Source organism: Plutella xylostella, chromosome 13 (genome assembly GCF_932276165.1).
Source record: "Plutella xylostella chromosome 13, ilPluXylo3.1, whole genome shotgun sequence".
Lineage (NCBI taxonomy): Eukaryota > Metazoa > Arthropoda > Insecta > Lepidoptera > Plutellidae > Plutella > Plutella xylostella.
In genome coordinates, this window is record NC_063993.1 from 3,133,356 (window position 1) to 3,152,028 (window position 18,673).

Here is an 18,673-nt window from a genome sequence, read left to right on the forward strand (position 1 = left end):
ACTTTTGACAACCCTTTACTAATAACTAAAAAACCATATTAAAAAAAACAAACTAACCGCCAAGCGGGCACGGGCAGGGGTAGCACGTAGTAACCGTGATCCTGTCCTCCAGGGTTCCCGCGTCGAACACCGCGAACCTCTCGGCGAACGAGACCACTACGGAACGCTTGTTGGCCAGCACGTCCAGAATCTGGTTCTTGAACTTTATGCTTTTTACCTGGGGGAAAATTAGTAGTGGTTATGGTAAGGATGCGGATATCGTGGAGGGTACACCCAAGTCCGCGTTGTTCTATGTGGGAATGCGACTAAAGGACAAGTTTTGGGGTGCATGGGAGTTTGTGTTTTAAATAAGAAATTTTAAGAAATATGAGTACAAGAGGCAGTCAAATGTGGCCTAATAAGTGAGATAGGTTAATAAGCATAAGTAGTTATAAAACCGCAATATACATTATAGTTACCTATTAAGAAAGATACGGCATTTTACTCCTTGTTAGGCAATTAGAGACGCAATTACTTGGAAATTACTAGTAAAAGGTGATTCTGATACGTCACCCATAGCCAACCACTGATAAGATAAGCATGGCATTGACTGAGGGCTAAGGTAAGCCGGAAGTAAACAATAATATTTTCCATCGATTTTATATTTATCTAATGTAGGTACTAACTACACATAATATCGATAACTTAGTGAGTAATCTCGCTGATATCACCAGATGCATAGAGAATTACAAGAGTAAGTGAAACAATTTCACAAATTTCACAGTTCCTTTCAAAGGATTTTCGCATGTCTTTTGGTCAGCACACACAGAAATACATACAAAGTCAAACCTATAACCCCTTCCCTTGTTGTTACTAGAGATGCCACGAATATTCGGCAACTATTCGGTATTCGGCCTATTCGGCCAGTTTTTTCAGTATTCGGTATTCGGCCGAATAGTAAGTAGTATTCGGCCGAATACCGAATACTTAAAAAAGTAGCAAATATCTTACAAAAGGGAACAGAAAACTATTTGATCGAAACATTTAGCTATCAAAAAATCATTAATTGTGAAAACCTGAATACAACATATGTATTTTTAATATTTAAAATTAATTAAAGGCAAATTGTGATGAATATAGACAAGTTTTTCGGCATTTGTTCGCAACAGACAATTGCGCTTTTTTCATAAAATAAAAATATACAATACCTACTACTACTGAGACACAGGTAAAAAAATATATAAGGTTTGGCTACTGATTCCAGTTGGTTGACCACCAGTTGTACGGATCTGCGTAAGATTAAAAAGAACACTCTTTAAATAAAACTTCAAGTTATTGAATTATACTGGATCACCTGCCGAATATTCGGTATTCTGCTGAGAGCGCCGGCCGAATATTCGGTATTCGGTATTCGGCCAAATCACTATTCGTGGCAACACTAGTTGTTACTAAAATCATACTAACCCTATATTGACGACCGAATGGCGTAGTGGTTAGTGACCTGACTACTGAGCCGAAGGTCCTGGGTTCGATTCCCGGCTGGGGCAGATATTTGTTTAAACACAGATATTTGTACTCGGGTCTTGGGTGTTGATATTTATATTTAGTATCTATCTATCTATGTATTTGTGTAGATATATCAGCTGTCCGACACCCATAACACAGGTTCTGCCTAGCTTGGGGTCGGATAGCCGTGTGTGAGATGTCCCCACATATTATTATTATTATTATATCTCAAATTACAAGTTAGCAATTAAACATTTTACGAACCTGATCCCCGCCCCTTATAGAGATGAAACTGAGCGAGCAAAACGTGGGCCCCGGGCTGGCGGAGTCACAGAGCGCGATCAGAGGCCTCTTACACGCGAAGCTGTCCCCATACTGCGGGCTGGGCAGGATACGTAGTACCCTGACCGTCCCCTGCCTCCAGGAGAGCACCTCCTGTGCCTCCCCGTTGGGGGGGATCAGCCATACTTGGACCCCGGAGCCGTAGCCCAGGACAAGGAGTAGGGGGGACACTTCACTGGTCTCCCCTTCTGGTGTGGGCTCGTTTATATCTGCTGTCTCGAATCTGGAGGGTAAATAGGTGGGGTATTAGTATGTTTTGGCATTATGAACAGGATTACTAAGGGCAGCTAGCTAAGATTAACTAAGGGAACTAAAGGTAAAGGAATGGTTTAAGTACTTGTGTAATACGAGTTCAATAAAAAATACTTGTAGTTCTTGTACGTAGTTTACAGACTAATGTTTAGATGTAAAAGTGCGTAAAGCATTTGTGGGTGATGATTAGTTTTAATTGCGTTTTCTTTGTTTAGGTATAATAAAGGATTGAAAGCCCTGAATGATGAATCATAAATTCTTCCGTCGATATTAAACATCTGCTGAGTTCGTAAACATAATAAATCGCAGTTATTTCGTGGGAATTTAATCTAGTGCGTAGCTAGTAGGTTATTTATATAAAGCTGACCATCCTACTTTTATCAATACTTAAAATATGAGGACTTAGAAATTAATGTTGACCAAAACATAGAGCTGTGACTAGGGTTATCAAAAGGAGCACCCATATCCACCATAACTTATTCGTCCAGCGGACCTATCACCTTGTTTCCATCACGCACCAAAATAAAACTGGAGTACTTCAGGCTTACCTGAGCAACCAAGACGAACTTCTTATTTATAGTACGTGGTGAAAGGATTAGCCAGTCAGATTAGCGTCTGTCGCCGACTGCCCAGCGTGCATCAGACGTATACGTCTTAGGAAGAGGTAATCTTGTCACTCTAGGAAGCTCCATTCCCGCAACCCTACGCCCTCACTCACCTAGCCCACTGTATAGTGTCCTTCGCGTCCGGGCTGGAGCTGGACGACAGCGTCACGTCGTTGATGAAGCCGGACACGGCGTCGATGAGCGAGCGGTCGCTGGGCGGCTGCGCGGGCACCGTGAGCGGCGCCCCGGCGCGCGCGTGCCGCGGCGACTCCGCAGACATGGCCTGGCTGAGCACAGACTTGACTGCACCTGCGGGAGTGGGCCGTTAGCTAAATGTTCTGGAAGGTTTGAATTGAATCTGACAACGCTGACTTTGCAATGGTTTAAATAAAGGAGTTTTTTTCAATCTTTAACTAATAGTCATAAATGAATTAAAAAGTGTAAGATGTTTCATATGTTGGAAATTACAAAGAATAATTGTGGCCGTAATAAACTTTTGAAGGTGTTGGCATTGTTTGTTTCTGTTGCAAAGTTAGCATTGTCAGATGATAGAAACGATAGCAACTGTTGGGGTCCACCAACCCGCACTTGGCCAGCGTGGTGGACTAGGCCTAAACCCTTCCTTCATTGGAAGAAGACCCATGCCCCAGCAGTGGGGACATAATGGGTCGTGATGATGATGATGAGAACACATAGAGATGAAAACTGAACTTAAATTGTTGAAACTGAAATAAACTAGGTACTTTGACTCTTATATTACTTTATCTTTGCTCTATCTCACCATTTTATCAAGTCCTCTAGATGCAACCTGCATTCTACTGTGTAATAAGTATAGCAAAAGTTCATAAATAATACAAAACAAAATTAATATTCATACATTCTAATTGTATGATAAATTGATTGAATGAATGATTAATTTATTATTTTCAAGGTTGTTGCTAAGTTGATATTTGCTATGATTTTAGTGGTTCTATTCTGACTATTAAAAAATCTTTATGAAATTTTATGCATTATTTTAAAGTTATAAACAGGGGTTCTTAAAATAGAAACCAACAGCTACATATTTGTTAAAACCTCTATGTATAGTAATTACATACTACCACAAAATAGTTAAACCACTTCTAACAACTATTTAAATAAATATTTGATGATGCATAAGGTACTGTATTGTAAATATTCTGTGTACAGTAAAAAATACAGAAGAACCCAAAATAACAACACAAAATATATGTAGCTAAACTTTAAAATTGGCTAGGTGAAGATAACTCTTATCACCTATCACTACCATAAACAACACTTGTAGGCTGTTATCAAAGTATGGATTGTATTTGACTGTGACCATGAATCTGTTTATACCTAAATATATTTTTCAAGAAAACAACATCATGGAAAATTGCAAAACAATAGAACTTAATTTCTGATAGATAACAGGAATGTTCTTATTAAAATGCTGATGGAATACTATTACTATAATTAGTTTATAAGTTAGTTAAATGTGTATATCATAAAAAAATATAATAATCTGCAGCAAAGGAATAGTAAAGTTCATACATACAATTGGAATAAATATAATACTTGTAATAAAAAAAATATGTAGGTACTTAGGTTTTTAATATTGTGTATCCAGTGTGTCTCAGAAATATCAATTATCAAAACTTATTCAGAATATTCTGTACAGAGAATGATTATTATTTGCTGCCAAAAATAAATTAAGGATTAAAATGATAAAAACACAAATGCATTGTGCAAAGCAATTGCACTTTCAAAATCAAGTTTTAGAACACAGAGGTCAAACTACTGCAATGCATTTTAGCCCTTATTGCATATACAATTAGAGCTAACACAGTTAGGGAGGAGCCAACTGTAGATTCAATATTGATCATTTTATATTATATTTATAACAAAAGCTTATGAAATAGTTTCATGTTTAGAATTTGATATTATTGATTTAAAGCAACACTCGTATTACATAATAATTGATAGCAAAACAAAATAAGATAATATTTTTTTAACAAACCTTAGAAGTGCAATATTTCTCTAACTACCTGTGATCTATACGTAAAAATAACTGAAGGGGAAATAAAATAATACTACGATAACAAACTAACAGCTGTAGTGCAACAACATTGCAAACATCTATAGTAGGTATTGATATGGTTCGAGGACAAAGGAAATCGATGTCAACTTCTATCCCTTGAAAACGTAAATTAACACCACCTCTATCACTACGTAGCTTGATCTAAATGCGTATTTAATAATTGAAAATCCGTAGCTCACCTTGTTTACGTAAACAATTCTCATTTTAGTTCCATTTTTGAATAATACATAACTGCGTCGTTTGTACTTGGCAGTTGAAAACAATGACGTCACACAGATTTTAAAGATACAAATCAAACATAACTTTTCATGCACTCACTCAACTGTTTTGATTAAAACTTAATACTTATTCATAAATAGTTTGGGAATAAATTAAAATTTATTTACAAAATATACAACTATGAAAACAGATGTGAATGACAATAACCGAGAGACTACTTTGTTTTTTTTGTTGGTGTGTTGGTGTGCGTTTGTGGTGATTTGTTTCCTATGCGTGTGTGTATGAATTCTGAATGTGTACTGATAAGTACACACACAGATATATTTTTACGGCTGCGTTCATTTATTTCATCATATTTTGTGGAAAGTGAAAAATGTCTGCTAGTTTTTTTTATTATTATAATGTAAAAAAGATATTGCTTGTATAGAGTATAGTCAAAAAACTCAATGAACAAGAATTTGCCATCTTTTTCGTGTCCAACATGATTTTTCTAATCTTCAGGGTATTTGAGCTAGTGGTGGGAAAAACGGCTACATTTTGATAACACGCTACAGACGCTATGTTACACATTTATAGCAGGTTATTTAATCCGCTACGTTATAACGATATTGAAGAGCAAAAAAAAAATTGATGAAAAAAAAAAATTATGAAAAAAAAAATTGATGAAAAAACCAATGAACTTTCCTTCATACTTTACAGGCTTAGGACTGTCTATAATGGCACATCACTGTTTCCATAATGGTACATCACTGTTTCTCTTAATTTTTATGGATTATTGTCAAACGTTCTTTAATTGCAATAATAACTATTTACACAAAACACTTTAAAACCACAAAGTAATATCCTTTCAATGTTTCATCCACTTACGAAAACACACGTAAAGTAAAGATAGGTAAATTGTCCAGTCAAAGTTCAATCACACACAATCACAAAACATTTAAAATACGAAATTGTCCTCAGAACCAAATTGTCCGTTAGAAAGTATACCTATTTACACTTACACAAACACTATTTATTTTCAATTTTACACTAAACCTAAATAAACACTATAATTATTTTAATACGTTACTATTTAAACTATTTATTATTATGTAGGTAAATTTACAAATATTTATTTACAGCACGCAAATGCAACAAAACAAACAACGCGATCGTAATTCGTAACGTTGCGCGAGGCACAATTAGCATAGCGGCCACCCGTGGCCGTTGCCAAATCGCGACTGCGGAGCTAATTTCAGCAGATAGCGGAGCGCTATTGCGTAGTGAAGCTTGCAGCTTCGCAGCGTCTCGCTCTCTCACACGCGAGTCGCGCGACGTTGCACCGTTGAGAGAGCGAGACGCTACAAAGCAAGTGAATATCGCCTGCGCGGTTATCGCGCGCCACGTCTCGCGGCTGCGAGAAATATTTCTAGCAGTAGCGTCGTGGCAACGGCCGCGGGCAGACGCTGTCCAATTTTGCGAGCTAAGATCGCGAGGGCGCGTCGCGTTATAATTATAGCAGCATTTGCGCGTTCATAAAGCGAATGCTATTCGTTGCGGGCAAATCACTTGCTATGTTTTTTAGCTATATGTTATATTAACCTCCACTAATTTGAGCATTGGCGAACGCGAACGGTGGTGAAAGTTATATTTACTTCATTCGGTCACTCAACCATTTTTGACTTCTTTTTATGGTTGTTGGAAGTCCTGCAATGAAAATTAAATATAGCTATTTGGAATATTTATTAATATTTTTTGGTTTCGTATTAAACAAATGTTTTGGTAACAAATACAATGTTTTGTTTGTTGTTATTGATGATCTGCGCCCTCTGGCGGATCAAAATGTGCATCTGCCCAATATATATAAATTGGCGCGAAAAGGGCTGAATTTCAAATCTGTTTTCGCACAAGTGAGTATACCTACTTACATGATACTTACTTACTATTTTTTATACACGTATCGATATTCATTTCATTATATACTAAAAAATTAAGTATTTTATTTCAGCAATCACTTTGTGCTCCCAGTAGAAATTCTATGTTAACTGGGCGCCGTCCAGATAGTTTACAATTGTACGACTTCTATAGTTACTGGCGTGATACTGTCGGTAACTATACCACAATACCGCAGTTTTTCAAAGAAAAAGGTTATGATACTTACTCTGTTGGTAAAATTTTCCATCCTGGAAAAAGTTCTAACTATACTGACGATTATCCATTTAGTTGGTCGACTCGTCCTTATCATCCGCCAACTGAAATGTTTAAAGACGATGCTGTCTGTAAAGATAGACACACAAAGAAGTTTCAGAAGAATTTAATTTGCCCAGTAAACGTGCATCAACAACCTGGAAACACATTACCAGATCTGCAATCTTTGGAATATGCTATCAATATCTTGAAACGAAACCTTAGTGAATCAAAGCCTGTATTTCTGGCTATTGGTTTTCACAAGCCTCATATTCCTCTAAAATTCCCCAAAGAATACTTAGGTAAGTTCCCCTTATTATTATTTTTTCGAACTATGGGATGATATCAAAGTTTTGATACTTATAATTATTATGTAAATATGCTAAATTTTTGGTTTAAGTACATGCAGCCACGCGTGTCTTTAATCTATAGATTCTAGATTTTGTGATTGTTAGCATCCAGATTGATACCTACTAATTGGTAACTATACATACTTACTATTGTGTACATTACCTATCTAATTAAATTTTACGTCATTTTCAGCTGCAATACCGCTACAAAACGTGACACTGCCAACAGTCCCCTATATGCCGCAAGGGATGCCTGTAGTCTCCTGGCATCCTTGGACTGATGTAAGAGATCGGGATGACATAAACAGGCTAAACATTACATTCCCATTTGGAACAATGCCAAACAAATGGTCTAGGAAAATCAAACAAAGTTACATAGCTGCTGCCTTGTATATTGACGATCTAATAGGAATACTAATGAGCTATGTAGATACTAGGAACACTATTGTAGTCTTGACTAGTGACCATGGTTAGTCTAATATGTAACCTAACATTATCAATGTCGCCTGTAATACTTTAAGTGCCTTAATTAAAAATAAATTACATTTTTCAGGCTGGTCCCTGGGAGAAAATGGTCTATGGGCTAAATACAGTAACTTTGATGTGGCCTTAAGAGTGCCTTTAGTTATAAATGCCCCTGGAATCGAACCTAAAGAGATAACAGTACCTGTTGAATTAATAGATATATTTCCGACACTAGTGGACATAGCTTTTGGTGATGAAAATATACCGAAATGTCGTGATTCAGAAGACAAAAATGAGCTATGTTTTGAAGGAAAAAGTTTGCTACCCCTAATTGATGATGATCAATCGCCCGGTGATTATGTAGCAATAAGCCAGTATCCTAGACCTAGTGTTTACCCTGAAAAAAATTCAGACAAACCTAGACTTAAAGATATAAAAATTATGGGATATAGTATAAGAACGACAACTCTCAGATATACGGAATGGATTTCATTTAATAGTACATGTTTTCATAAAAACTGGAAAAACAATTATGGAATAGAATTGTACAATCATACAACGGATCCAACGGAATCTAAAAACTTGTATTTAGACCCTTATTATCTAGACACTAGAAAAGAACTCTCAGCTTTGCTGAGGACTAAGGTAGGATGATATCATACCTAAACAGTAAATATTTTTTATTCACATGTGAATAATTATGCTTATGTTACATACTTTTAAATATACAGGTTGTACCTAAAAGCCAGTGTCCAGCGGTGACACTAGGCCTACTAGGAAACTGTAGGTACATGTGCGTCTTAGGACTTCGCTTGACACTACATTTTATCACCTATTTTGTATACCTATTTCAAATGCATTGTGACTTTCCCTATTGTTTTTAAAAATGAAATACATACGTGTAGGTACAACGCGTAAAAATAAATAAACAATATGAAACGACATACAATGAAATGGCAGACTCATAATATCTCACTCTATTTGTAGGAGTATCAACATTCCGTTCTACTCCCACATAATTATTTATGTTACGTGTGCAATTTTCATAATGTTTCTTTATGTGAGCGTGTTTTCTATTATACAACATACACTACATAGTAAATATCAGCACTAGAACTAGCAGATACATTATATAAATTAATTATATTATAATGTTATCAATTTTACTGTACTCACACACTGTCGTAAGCATGAAACAGTTTTAGTCTAAACAATATTTACATTATTATACATCACATTTTACACCTATAGTTGGGCTTCCTTATTCCGAAACCAACATAAATAACTAATATTAGTTATGGACATTATATTTAATTAATTATGCAGGAATTACTTAAATAAACGTTGACTGTAAATAAACAATAATTCAAATGGATATTGCATGTATCTTTTAAAACATAGTTTTTTTTACATCAAATACACTACAGCTACAGGCCATGTAATTCGTATTTGCATATATTTAAAACGCTACACTTACATAAAAAAAATCTAAATCAAACTCTTTTCGTCTTCAGGTACTATTCTCCTAGAATTTACCTGCATTTCGACTTGCTTAAATCTGGCGTAAAGTGCACTAGATAACAGAACCATGATATTAGAGCTCCACCATAATACACTCTTCGATTCACTGTACCACTGAGTGGCAATCACAGTTTGCGCACACGCTTTGGCCGTCCCTGATATATTATGCGTCAACGGCGATGTCACCTACAAAAGAAAAATATTGTAATTTTAAAAACACAATTAGTTAATTTATACATGAAGGAGTGTTGATAGTGCAGTCAAATATCACACCAAAAAACTACATATTGTGGGATATAAGCCCGCATATCTCGCACAGATTTCACAACAGAAATGCGGGCTTAAATCCCACAATATGTAGGTATGCTACATAAAATATGACATCTAGATATGTAAATGCGCTACATGCCTAGATTAGTACATATATTTTGTTATATAAACAATATAATATATACAGAGTGTTGCAAAAAAGGTATACTAAGCTGAAACTGCTGCACATGTAGGTTTCGGCTTAGTATACCCTTTTTGCAACACTCTGTAATAATGTGGAGTTGTGGACCAATTGGAAAGATTAAGTGGATGTGCACAAAGATTCTAGATTTATCATTTTAATACATATGTAAAAAAAAATATTCCACAAAGTTGTTTACAGTAACAGGTGGAAGAACTCACCACAACAAGAATTAGAATAATTAATTGATATGGAAACAAACCTGTATCTGTAGAGAAGTAAAGTATCCAATGGCAAAACCACAAATGCCTCCAGTCACCATCTGAACCCAAAACATTGTAGAATCAAAGTGGCCATAGTTCCATATAGCCGTATATTCTCCATTCAAGATTATGAATGGTATGAATAATATTATTGAATAAGCATTATTGTAGTATGATAGCAACCAGACCTCTTGGTTGACAAAAGGGAGAGCTCTCTTTGTGTAAATGGAGTACAAAGATAGCGTTAGTGAGCCAATTACTCCATAAATTGTGCCCACAAGGGAAAAAGAGCCTGAAAAAAAGTTTTTTTTGTTAGAATAATTAGCCTTTTGTTCTAATAAAATTAAATAAATAAATGTGGACAACTCACCTAGCAGACTTTCTTGGTCAACACCAAGAAAGAAGCCCAGAATAATAAATGCACAGCATAAAATGCACCTCTTGGAAGTGACTTGCTTCAGCAGTAGCCAACTCAATGCAACATTGAACACAGTAGTCAGAGATCTACCAATGTAGTAGAAGGACACTCCCACATACTTGAGACACAAGTTGTTACTTGCTATCATTACTGTGAATAGAATGGATACAGGAACTATCTGAAAAGTAAAAGAGTAAGTACTTAAAACAATGATATTATGAGTTTTAGGCTTGGTTGTAAGGAAAGTACCTATTGTAACTTTAGAATTTATAAGGTTATTCAAAATTTATTCTTAAAAATTATAAGTAGGTACCTGATCATGAAGAAGAGTTACTTACAAACTTTTTATTTCAGTTTAATTTCTATAATGTGGACAACTTTTGGTTTTGCTGTTACTTACTTTTATGAATGTCTCTTTATTCCATGGTGTTCCTTTAGGGAACACAAAAATGCCTTTGATCCCTCCTGTCTTGCTCAAGCAGAAACATATTGTGAAGGACACAATACATTGAAACCATGTAATAAAGAGTGGCGCCTCAAGGTTCACTGATGCACCACTTAATAAATACTTGTTCACAAAAACTGTGACTATGGAAACTATCCTGGAAAAAATAATTCAGTGTTCTCAAACATTACAGTGTTATAATATTTATGAGGTATGTTTTATAGAAAACATGAATAGTCACGAGACTCATACACTCTGTTGTCGACCCTCCTCCTCTAACCACTACTACTTACAAGCATACTTGCCTACCTTAACAATTTTTATTACCAATAAAATTATTATGAAAATGTCGTGATGGCAAAATTGACAAAGTTTTGAGGTTGCCGTAAAATATAAAATTTTGCATACACTTACCAGTAACAAGACACAACAACAAATATTTTGATGTATCTGGAACACAATTCGGATTTACGGTCCTTCATTTTCGACTCCAAAGTATTTTCTTTACATTTACCAGTTATAGGCGTCATGTAAATAATTTTTAGTTTTCCATTTCAATCACTGCAAAAGTTTTAATCAGTAGGTATAAGGTAATCGTATCGATTGATACTTCAATCAAGATTATTACAAAATGATATCGTTACTGTTACAACTTACAAGTATTTAAGTACCTATTTAAACTAATTTAAATTTTATAATAAAAAATAAAGTGCCGACCGATTATTGATAATACTCCTCTCTCTATTTATTTTCTTTATTAAAATACGATATGTTGTATCTCTTTCTCGCAATCTATGTTTATGACATCAACTGTCAGAATGACAATCCTGAAAAATAATACCACAGATTATTTTTGTAGAATGATATTGAACGAACTCGTGCTTGCTAAAATCGGAACTATTTATAGTCTGAATCGAGCTATAGTTGGCTTGTGTTGTGGCATGTTTGCGGTGCGGCAGCGGCAGGGCCAAGTCCAAAGTACTCTTTCAAAATAGTCCTTGCTCCACTGCTCCATTACCTACTCTGTGCCTGCTCCAGGGACTACGGACATGCATGCCTCCAAAATGCTCCATAAAATAAACGCAATATTATTTCGTCGTCAATTTTGGAACGCAGTTTTTCAGAATATCTTTAGTCTGTGGTGTTTTTTTCTTCTGTGGACTGTGGCTCTGTGGGCGCGCCGAGCGCTGACGTCACGTCAGTGAGTAAAATAATCACATTCAGTTTTTTAAGCATTTGCATACAAATTCCGAAGCAGAATAATTGTGCATTTTTATGAAGCGGTGAAACAGTGCACACTATCGGTGTTAACGCCCGGCTTGCGATATAAAAATGGAGTCACCACCAGAAATTAAAGTCCCAGAAGCGGAGAATCCGTCGGGCGCGAGCTCGAATTTTTTCTATGATTTTCTGACTAGCCCCGTCGAACTGGTGTTAGCTGTTGTTATTGGTGTGTTAGTGTACAAGTTGTTGAAGAGCCGTTTCAGTAGAGTGAGCGTGGAGGCGCCGGCGCCGGAGCTGCCGAAGCTGAGGAAGGACATGGCGGTGGCGGAGCTGCGGCAGTACGACGGCACGCAGCCCGACGGCCGGGTGCTCGTTGCCGTCAACGGCTGGATCTTTGACGTAACGCGCGGCCGCCGCTTCTACGGACCCGGTGAGTGCATCCAACAGTTTATAAATAGCGCTCACACCATGCAGTGACTCATCATTATCAACAGTTTTTTATGTTGATTAAATAACAGATGCAAGCAATGCTATCAGTTTTGTAACTGCACGTAAATCCTTTAGAGAGATAGCTGCCATCTATGTAAACAAATGATTTGGTGATAGTATTTTTATCAGGCTCAACCATGAAATACCGAATACCTTTTAATATCATTATACAAACATTTTGCAGGAGGCCCATATGCAGCTTTTGGTGGCAAGGATGCGTCCCGGGGGCTGGCCACATTCTCAGTGACGTCCTCGGACAAGGAGTACGATGACCTGAGTGACTTGAACTCAATGGAGATGGAATCAGTCAAAGAATGGGAGGCACAGTTCAGAGGTAATATATTTTTAGAATATTTATTATTTTTTAATGTAGGTACATGTATTGGAGTGGGATCTGATGATGGTGTAATAAAGCAGTGTTTAAGTAGGCCCCATCACTTAAGGTTCCATCATGTCTTAGTTCCAATATTTTTATAATTGTGGGCTGCTTTGGCAATGCAAATGCAGTATAAGAGATCTAGTTAAACATAGGATGCATTTTGAATTGACCCCCTAGCTTATTGAATAATAGCAAAGGTTGATAGTTATGCACATATTTGTTAACTAAACTGGAATCATGACTGGTTGAGTGTGAATGTCTAAATTAGCATAACCAATGTTATGGGTAAGATTATATCAGTAGGTAGATTAAATTTACCTATATTGTGTGAGGAACACTAATTAGCATATTGTTGTAAAAGGTCACACCAATATAAAGTCTAGACTAGGTTGCAAGGCAGTATTTTGTCATATGTTTTTTATTATTATTTTGAATCATGCAATTTTAAAAGTAAAGTATGGTTTAATTTTTGATTTAAACCAATTTCTGCTGAGATGAGAATGATGGATACTTAAACATTAATTTGCACACAATATGTGGTATTTTTTCAAGTTTTTACCTTAATGTTTCATGATTCATAGTTATTTTAACATCTAGGATTAGCTACTTCAATTAAAACCCCACAGTTAGCTACTGCTAGAGATGTAAACCTGTCAAACTATTACCATAATAAGTACTAGAATATGACTCACAAAATAGGAATGTTTAATGCAGAACCTGTTATAATAATAGTTAAATTACGTACCACAGATAATATTAGTTACTACAACATATTTATTATAGTCAAAAGTTGAGTAGAAATAGGAACCATTTTATATGGCACATTATATTTTCTAATATACAATGTCATGTTGGATGTAAAAATGGCTGTGCTGCTATTAAAAAGATATCACCATTACCATCAGTCACAGAGACAAAGGAAACTTCTTTACAGTAATGTGAATAGATGTCAGATGAATTTCCTCGTAAGCAAGTTGTAAGCAAATGCATAGCATCATTAAGATAAAGTAACAACACCTTGCATAATTAGTATAATTACAATAAATCATCAAGGTTGCATCTGAGAACATACATCTCACATGATTACTAGACATTTAGTTTAATAATTAAGTACATTATTTTTTGTTACTTAAAATAATCTCCATATGAAAAAAAAACATGTAGAAACAGCAAAAAAATAAAGTTACTTAATAAAATCCTAAAAAGTCAACCTCACCAAAGTTCTTGTGACTGGAGGAGTCAAACAGACATAATTTACTGTTATCTGGCTAATGCGAAATTTATGCTAGAGTACTTCTGCTTCAGCAAATGACATTCTACTTCAAATACCATTGTTATTTTGTGATTTTCCCACCACTCTATGTAGGAACCATTTAGCGTCAGTATAATATTACGAGTTTACCACAAGGAACGACTCTCCACTGACCATAATTGATTAGCGTATGGAGTTCATAAACTAGTCCACCAATATAATATCCTAATGGCCATGGATAACAAGTGTAGTTCGGCACGGGAAGGCGCGGTGTTCTATAGGTACTTTTAGTATAATGTAGGTCTATGTTAGATAGGTACATTAGGTACTCTCATTAGACAACGGCCGTGAACAGTCGAGCGCAGGTTCAACTATAACCAATTAACGACACTAAAGTACCAACACCAAGTATGTGGGCCACATTATTCTGCACCTCATGAATAGTTAATGCTTTGTGGAGCATTGTAGCCACTGTAAGCCCATTGGCCTTTTAAATTAAGTAATTTTTTGATGATTGAAAGTTTCCAATGCTTTCAGAATATTACTTGTTTGTGAAACCATAATTATTATTATTTTGTGTTATCTTTAATTGTATGTATATTAAGTATTGTTTATTCGAATTTGTTTTTATCATTCCGTTAATACAGGTTCATTTAACAAGCTAAGCTCAAATTTCTTTGATTTAACACCTATTTGAACCTAAAATAATAATAAAATGAAAGAGGCATACAACTGAGATTGCATTTAAAACAATGTAGTGTAGGTACATAATAATGTGAGGTCATACCTACATGCGTCTTTCAAGTGCATGTTACTGGCACATTTAAGATAACAATCTTAAGGGTGCTTTTCCACCAGAGATGTGCTATGCAGCTATGCTGCGAAGATGTGATATCTACGCTACGAAAATATGTGACCGTTTCCACCAATACTACGCTAGGTAGCTGTGCGAGGAAGATGCGCTACGAAGATGCGCCGCCGCAAAGTAGATGTGCGAGAAAGATGCGCATCTCGAGCTTTTTGCTTCCACGATGGCATGTCTACTTTCAGTGAAAAACGCGGGCATACTGTAGGTCTGCTCTGCACATACATAGCTACACCACTCGCGATGGTCCATAGCACATATCCATAGCACGCATCCATAGCACACATCCATAGCACACATCCATAGCACGCATCATTCCATACAAAAAACATATCTTAGTTGAATCCGTTTCCACCAGTGCTAAGCTATGTGCACCAATAAATATGATTGGTGGATATCAAACGCATCCATAGCATCGTAGCATAGCACATCTCTGGTGGAAAAGCACCCTAATACTTTGAGGAATATTAACTTTTTTAACTTGAAGGTTGTGTCCAGAAGCCACGATAATGTTAAGTGGGTGATTGACGCACGAGTAATTACGCCGTACTTGTGGCTCGACGACCTTTTTCGCTCGTTTGTCACCTTAAATTCGCGTACTTTATGAACAAAAAAGTTCGTAGAGCTTATTACTCGTACGTCTATCTCACACTTAACAAAGTCCAATATTTGACTTCTTTTTCTATCTAGCTTATGAATTTACAATGCGAAAATAAATGAACTATAGTAGAATCGAGTCCTATCAATGAGGATGGAAACAGTGAAAGCAATGCAAAGCGAAGCTCGCGCACAAAAAATACTCCTCACCACCAATGTCAAATCCAGCCTATACTTTACACTCACGTCAGTGTTTTCCTTTTTACAGAGAAATACGACCTCGTGGGCAAACTGCTGAAGCCAGGGGAGGAGCCCACCAACTACTCCGATGAGGAGCCTGAAGACACGGACACCTCGGCCGCCAACACCACGGACAAGAAGGAAGACTAGCCGAGAACTCACGACCACATCTCATGCCTTAGCATAAGTCTCTTTTGGATCTTACGCACGTGAGATTTGTTATACAAGTGTTCTTAATTAACTACTTTATCGGAGGCTAAAATCAATAATCGAATTCGGCGATGACGGCATCTTCAAAATTGAATCTGAAAGTTCCGAAAAACTTGTGCTAATATACCGGTATTTGTTCGTAAAGTTGCATTCATTTTGTGATAGTGTTTTGAGTGGACTTTATGAGCAATGTTTTGTTTTTCCAACACATTATGCGAGCCCTTGGAGCCGTTGGCAAGTCTCATTTACACGACAGGCGTCGTAAGGGAACTCGAAGGGTCGCTATGATTGAAAGAATCTTAAGGGCTTCAACACGACACTGCGATGCGACGCCTTATGTACATATACCTATATGTATATAGGCGTCTACCTCCCCACTTGACCACAGAAGAGTATGATGTCACAAGTGTTGCTCGCTCGCTCGATGGACAGTTGTTCTGTGTAGAGGCCCTAAAAGCGTGTTAAATAAGAATCGATACCAAGCGCGGTAATGTAATGCTAAACGGCGTTTACTTATGCTAGTTCTGTTTAACTTAAACACTGCGCTGCCTCGACGGAGCGCCTAGTATGTTAATGAAACTACTATAATTTTTCACTGTTGCTTGTTGTAGAGTTTTTGGATATATGTATATATTTACAGATCCCCTTAAGACTGAATGGCGGCATATTAAATATCATCAATAAAATAGCGGTGTAACCTCTCCAGATTGCATTGCACATTCCATGCTTTGGTTTTTAACTTGTAGCACCTGCCATAATAATATTAGCAAAACAAATTAACTTTATTGTATTGTTACAGAAAAGAAATCATGTTTTCAAGTTATGAATAATTATAACAGTTCATTGCTTTTAGAAGCATGTTAAATGGTACTTAAATATATCAAGTAAATGTTTGTCAAAGTGTTGCAAATGATAAAAAATATATAAAAAAATATGCATAATATATTAAGTTATGTAATAAAATCATATTAATATTAAATTAACTTATTTATGCGGTTGAGCGTGTGTGCATTTATTAGATGTTTTTATTTCATTTAATTTGATGTGGTCCGATTTATGTTTTAGTCTTATTTTAGGGTTGACATTGGTTTCTTAACGAGTTTTATCGATCTCTCGAGGTTTTTATAATGAACTTAAGGCTGTATACATTTTAGAGCCCCTTTATATGGAAGGTACTAGTCTTTTATTTACTTTAGTTAGTGTCGCCTGAAAATATACCGCCTTACTTTTTTAATTTAGGACCATTTAAAATTCATCACAAAAAGCTTATGAAAATGTACAAGAAAATATAAGGATATACTAATAATAGTGTTTGTTTGCCACTGCCTCTTGTATTGCTATCCGTCATACTCGTTATTCTTTCTCATGTGTTAATGGTTTATTTCTTTTCACTAAATATATCAGCGGTGAAACCTTTGAGGAGGGAAGAGAATTATGACAAAAAAAACACTTTTCATGGTGTTGCAAAAATGTAAAGTCGAAATGAGTGATGTTTTGGTCTATAATGACGCGCTGAGTCACCCCTTTCTGAGTACTGGTACTACATTTTAAAACACTCTGTATAATATTTACAAGTGGGTCTACTTTTATATCTGACTAAAAAAGTTTTTTTTCTTGTCTCCTCATTTGTTCATCATAATCTTGTTCATTGTTATGTTACTTGGTCATTTTATAATTAAGTTTATACATAGGCTTGGTTGTGGCTTAGGATCGGAAAGGTGTGTATCATTTGGCAAAAATATTGTTATAACATGTAAGGATTATTCGTTACTTCCCAAAATTAAATACAAGCAGCTATAAATCATTTTTCACATAAATCAGACACCCATGAGCAGAAATTGCTTTAAAAATATTATCACTACAATTAATCGGCTAAACTAATATTAGTTATGAATTAATTTGCTGTTCATGTACATCAATATCCTTTGCTATGGAGAAGAAAATACTAATGTAATTGTAGATGGCACAACTGTAGACCTGAGTGGATCTCAACTGCCTTGTGATTGGTTAGTTGGGTCCTGACTCTGTCACATTTTCATTGAGTAGTCGTTTTGATACGTCTATTTGTAACTGGTTGGGCGAAAAATCATCGGCATAACATTGTATACTCTTGTACCTTGTCGAAATAAAAACATATTAACAACTCATTAGTGATTGTAACTTTCTGAATGTATACTTTGACAAGGTACCTACAGAATGCAGCCGTGTTTATAGCGATGCTGGTTTACTAAAAAATATCCTCCCTCCAGAATGCGAATAAACATGAAAGTCAAAAGTAAAGAAAATCATAAATGTTAATAATTATAATTTGTAACGTCACATGAATTTAATAAAGAT

General features: G+C 35.9%; 4 protein-coding genes across 8 annotated transcripts in view; 2 read left to right on the forward strand and 2 right to left on the reverse strand.

Annotated features, from left to right (window-relative positions):
* Positions 1 to 5,386, reverse strand: part of LOC105389124 — a 29,957-nt gene extending 24,571 nt beyond the window's left edge. Inside the window, exons 1-4 of the mRNA XM_048625152.1 lie at positions 4,962 to 5,386; positions 2,798 to 2,993; positions 1,750 to 2,050; positions 58 to 217 (exon numbers count right to left, since the gene is read on the reverse strand). Of these exons, the coding sequence (XP_048481109.1) occupies positions 58 to 217; positions 1,750 to 2,050; positions 2,798 to 2,964 (628 nt within the window). The 5' untranslated portion in view covers positions 2,965 to 2,993; positions 4,962 to 5,386. The remainder of the gene's footprint in view (positions 1 to 57; positions 218 to 1,749; positions 2,051 to 2,797; positions 2,994 to 4,961) is intronic.
* A 1,256-nt stretch (positions 5,387 to 6,642) lies between these two features.
* LOC105389115 (GDP-fucose transporter 1) lies at positions 6,643 to 11,838 on the reverse strand. Of its 4 annotated transcripts, XM_038112167.2 has the most exons (7): positions 11,495 to 11,731; positions 11,036 to 11,237; positions 10,588 to 10,813; positions 10,217 to 10,509; positions 9,519 to 9,689; positions 7,142 to 7,232; positions 6,643 to 6,687 (listed from the first exon to the last, which is right to left on the reverse strand). In XM_038112167.2, the coding sequence occupies exons 1-6, from the start codon at positions 11,608 to 11,610 to the stop codon at positions 7,200 to 7,202; spliced, it is 1,041 nt and encodes a 346-aa protein (XP_037968095.2). In that variant the 5' UTR covers positions 11,611 to 11,731; the 3' UTR covers positions 6,643 to 6,687; positions 7,142 to 7,199. The 4 variants fall into 4 exon arrangements, with proteins under 4 accessions (XP_037968095.2, XP_037968094.2, XP_037968091.2 ...); XM_038112166.2 differs by lacking the exon at positions 6,643 to 6,687 and having other exon boundaries at positions 7,144 to 7,257; XM_038112163.2 differs by lacking the exons at positions 6,643 to 6,687; positions 7,142 to 7,232 and adding an exon at positions 11,738 to 11,838 and having other exon boundaries at positions 9,364 to 9,689; positions 11,495 to 11,641.
* Positions 6,672 to 8,863, forward strand: LOC105389116 (iduronate 2-sulfatase). 2 transcript variants are annotated; one of them, XM_048625151.1, is made up of 4 exons: positions 6,672 to 6,890; positions 6,989 to 7,469; positions 7,711 to 7,986; positions 8,071 to 8,863. In XM_048625151.1, the coding sequence occupies exons 1-4, from the start codon at positions 6,672 to 6,674 to the stop codon at positions 8,634 to 8,636; spliced, it is 1,542 nt and encodes a 513-aa protein (XP_048481108.1). In that variant the 3' UTR covers positions 8,637 to 8,863. The 2 variants fall into 2 exon arrangements, with proteins under 2 accessions (XP_048481108.1, XP_037968089.2); XM_038112161.2 differs by having other exon boundaries at positions 7,711 to 7,799; positions 8,071 to 8,264.
* Positions 11,839 to 12,244: 406 nt separating the features above from the next.
* Positions 12,245 to 17,642, forward strand: LOC105389117 (membrane-associated progesterone receptor component 2). Its single transcript, XM_038111924.2, has 3 exons — positions 12,245 to 12,734; positions 12,978 to 13,127; positions 16,155 to 17,642. Exons 1-3 carry the CDS (start codon positions 12,413 to 12,415, stop codon positions 16,274 to 16,276), a joined length of 594 nt encoding a protein of 197 aa, XP_037967852.2. The 5' UTR covers positions 12,245 to 12,412; the 3' UTR covers positions 16,277 to 17,642.
* Positions 17,643 to 18,673: the final 1,031 nt, after the last annotated feature.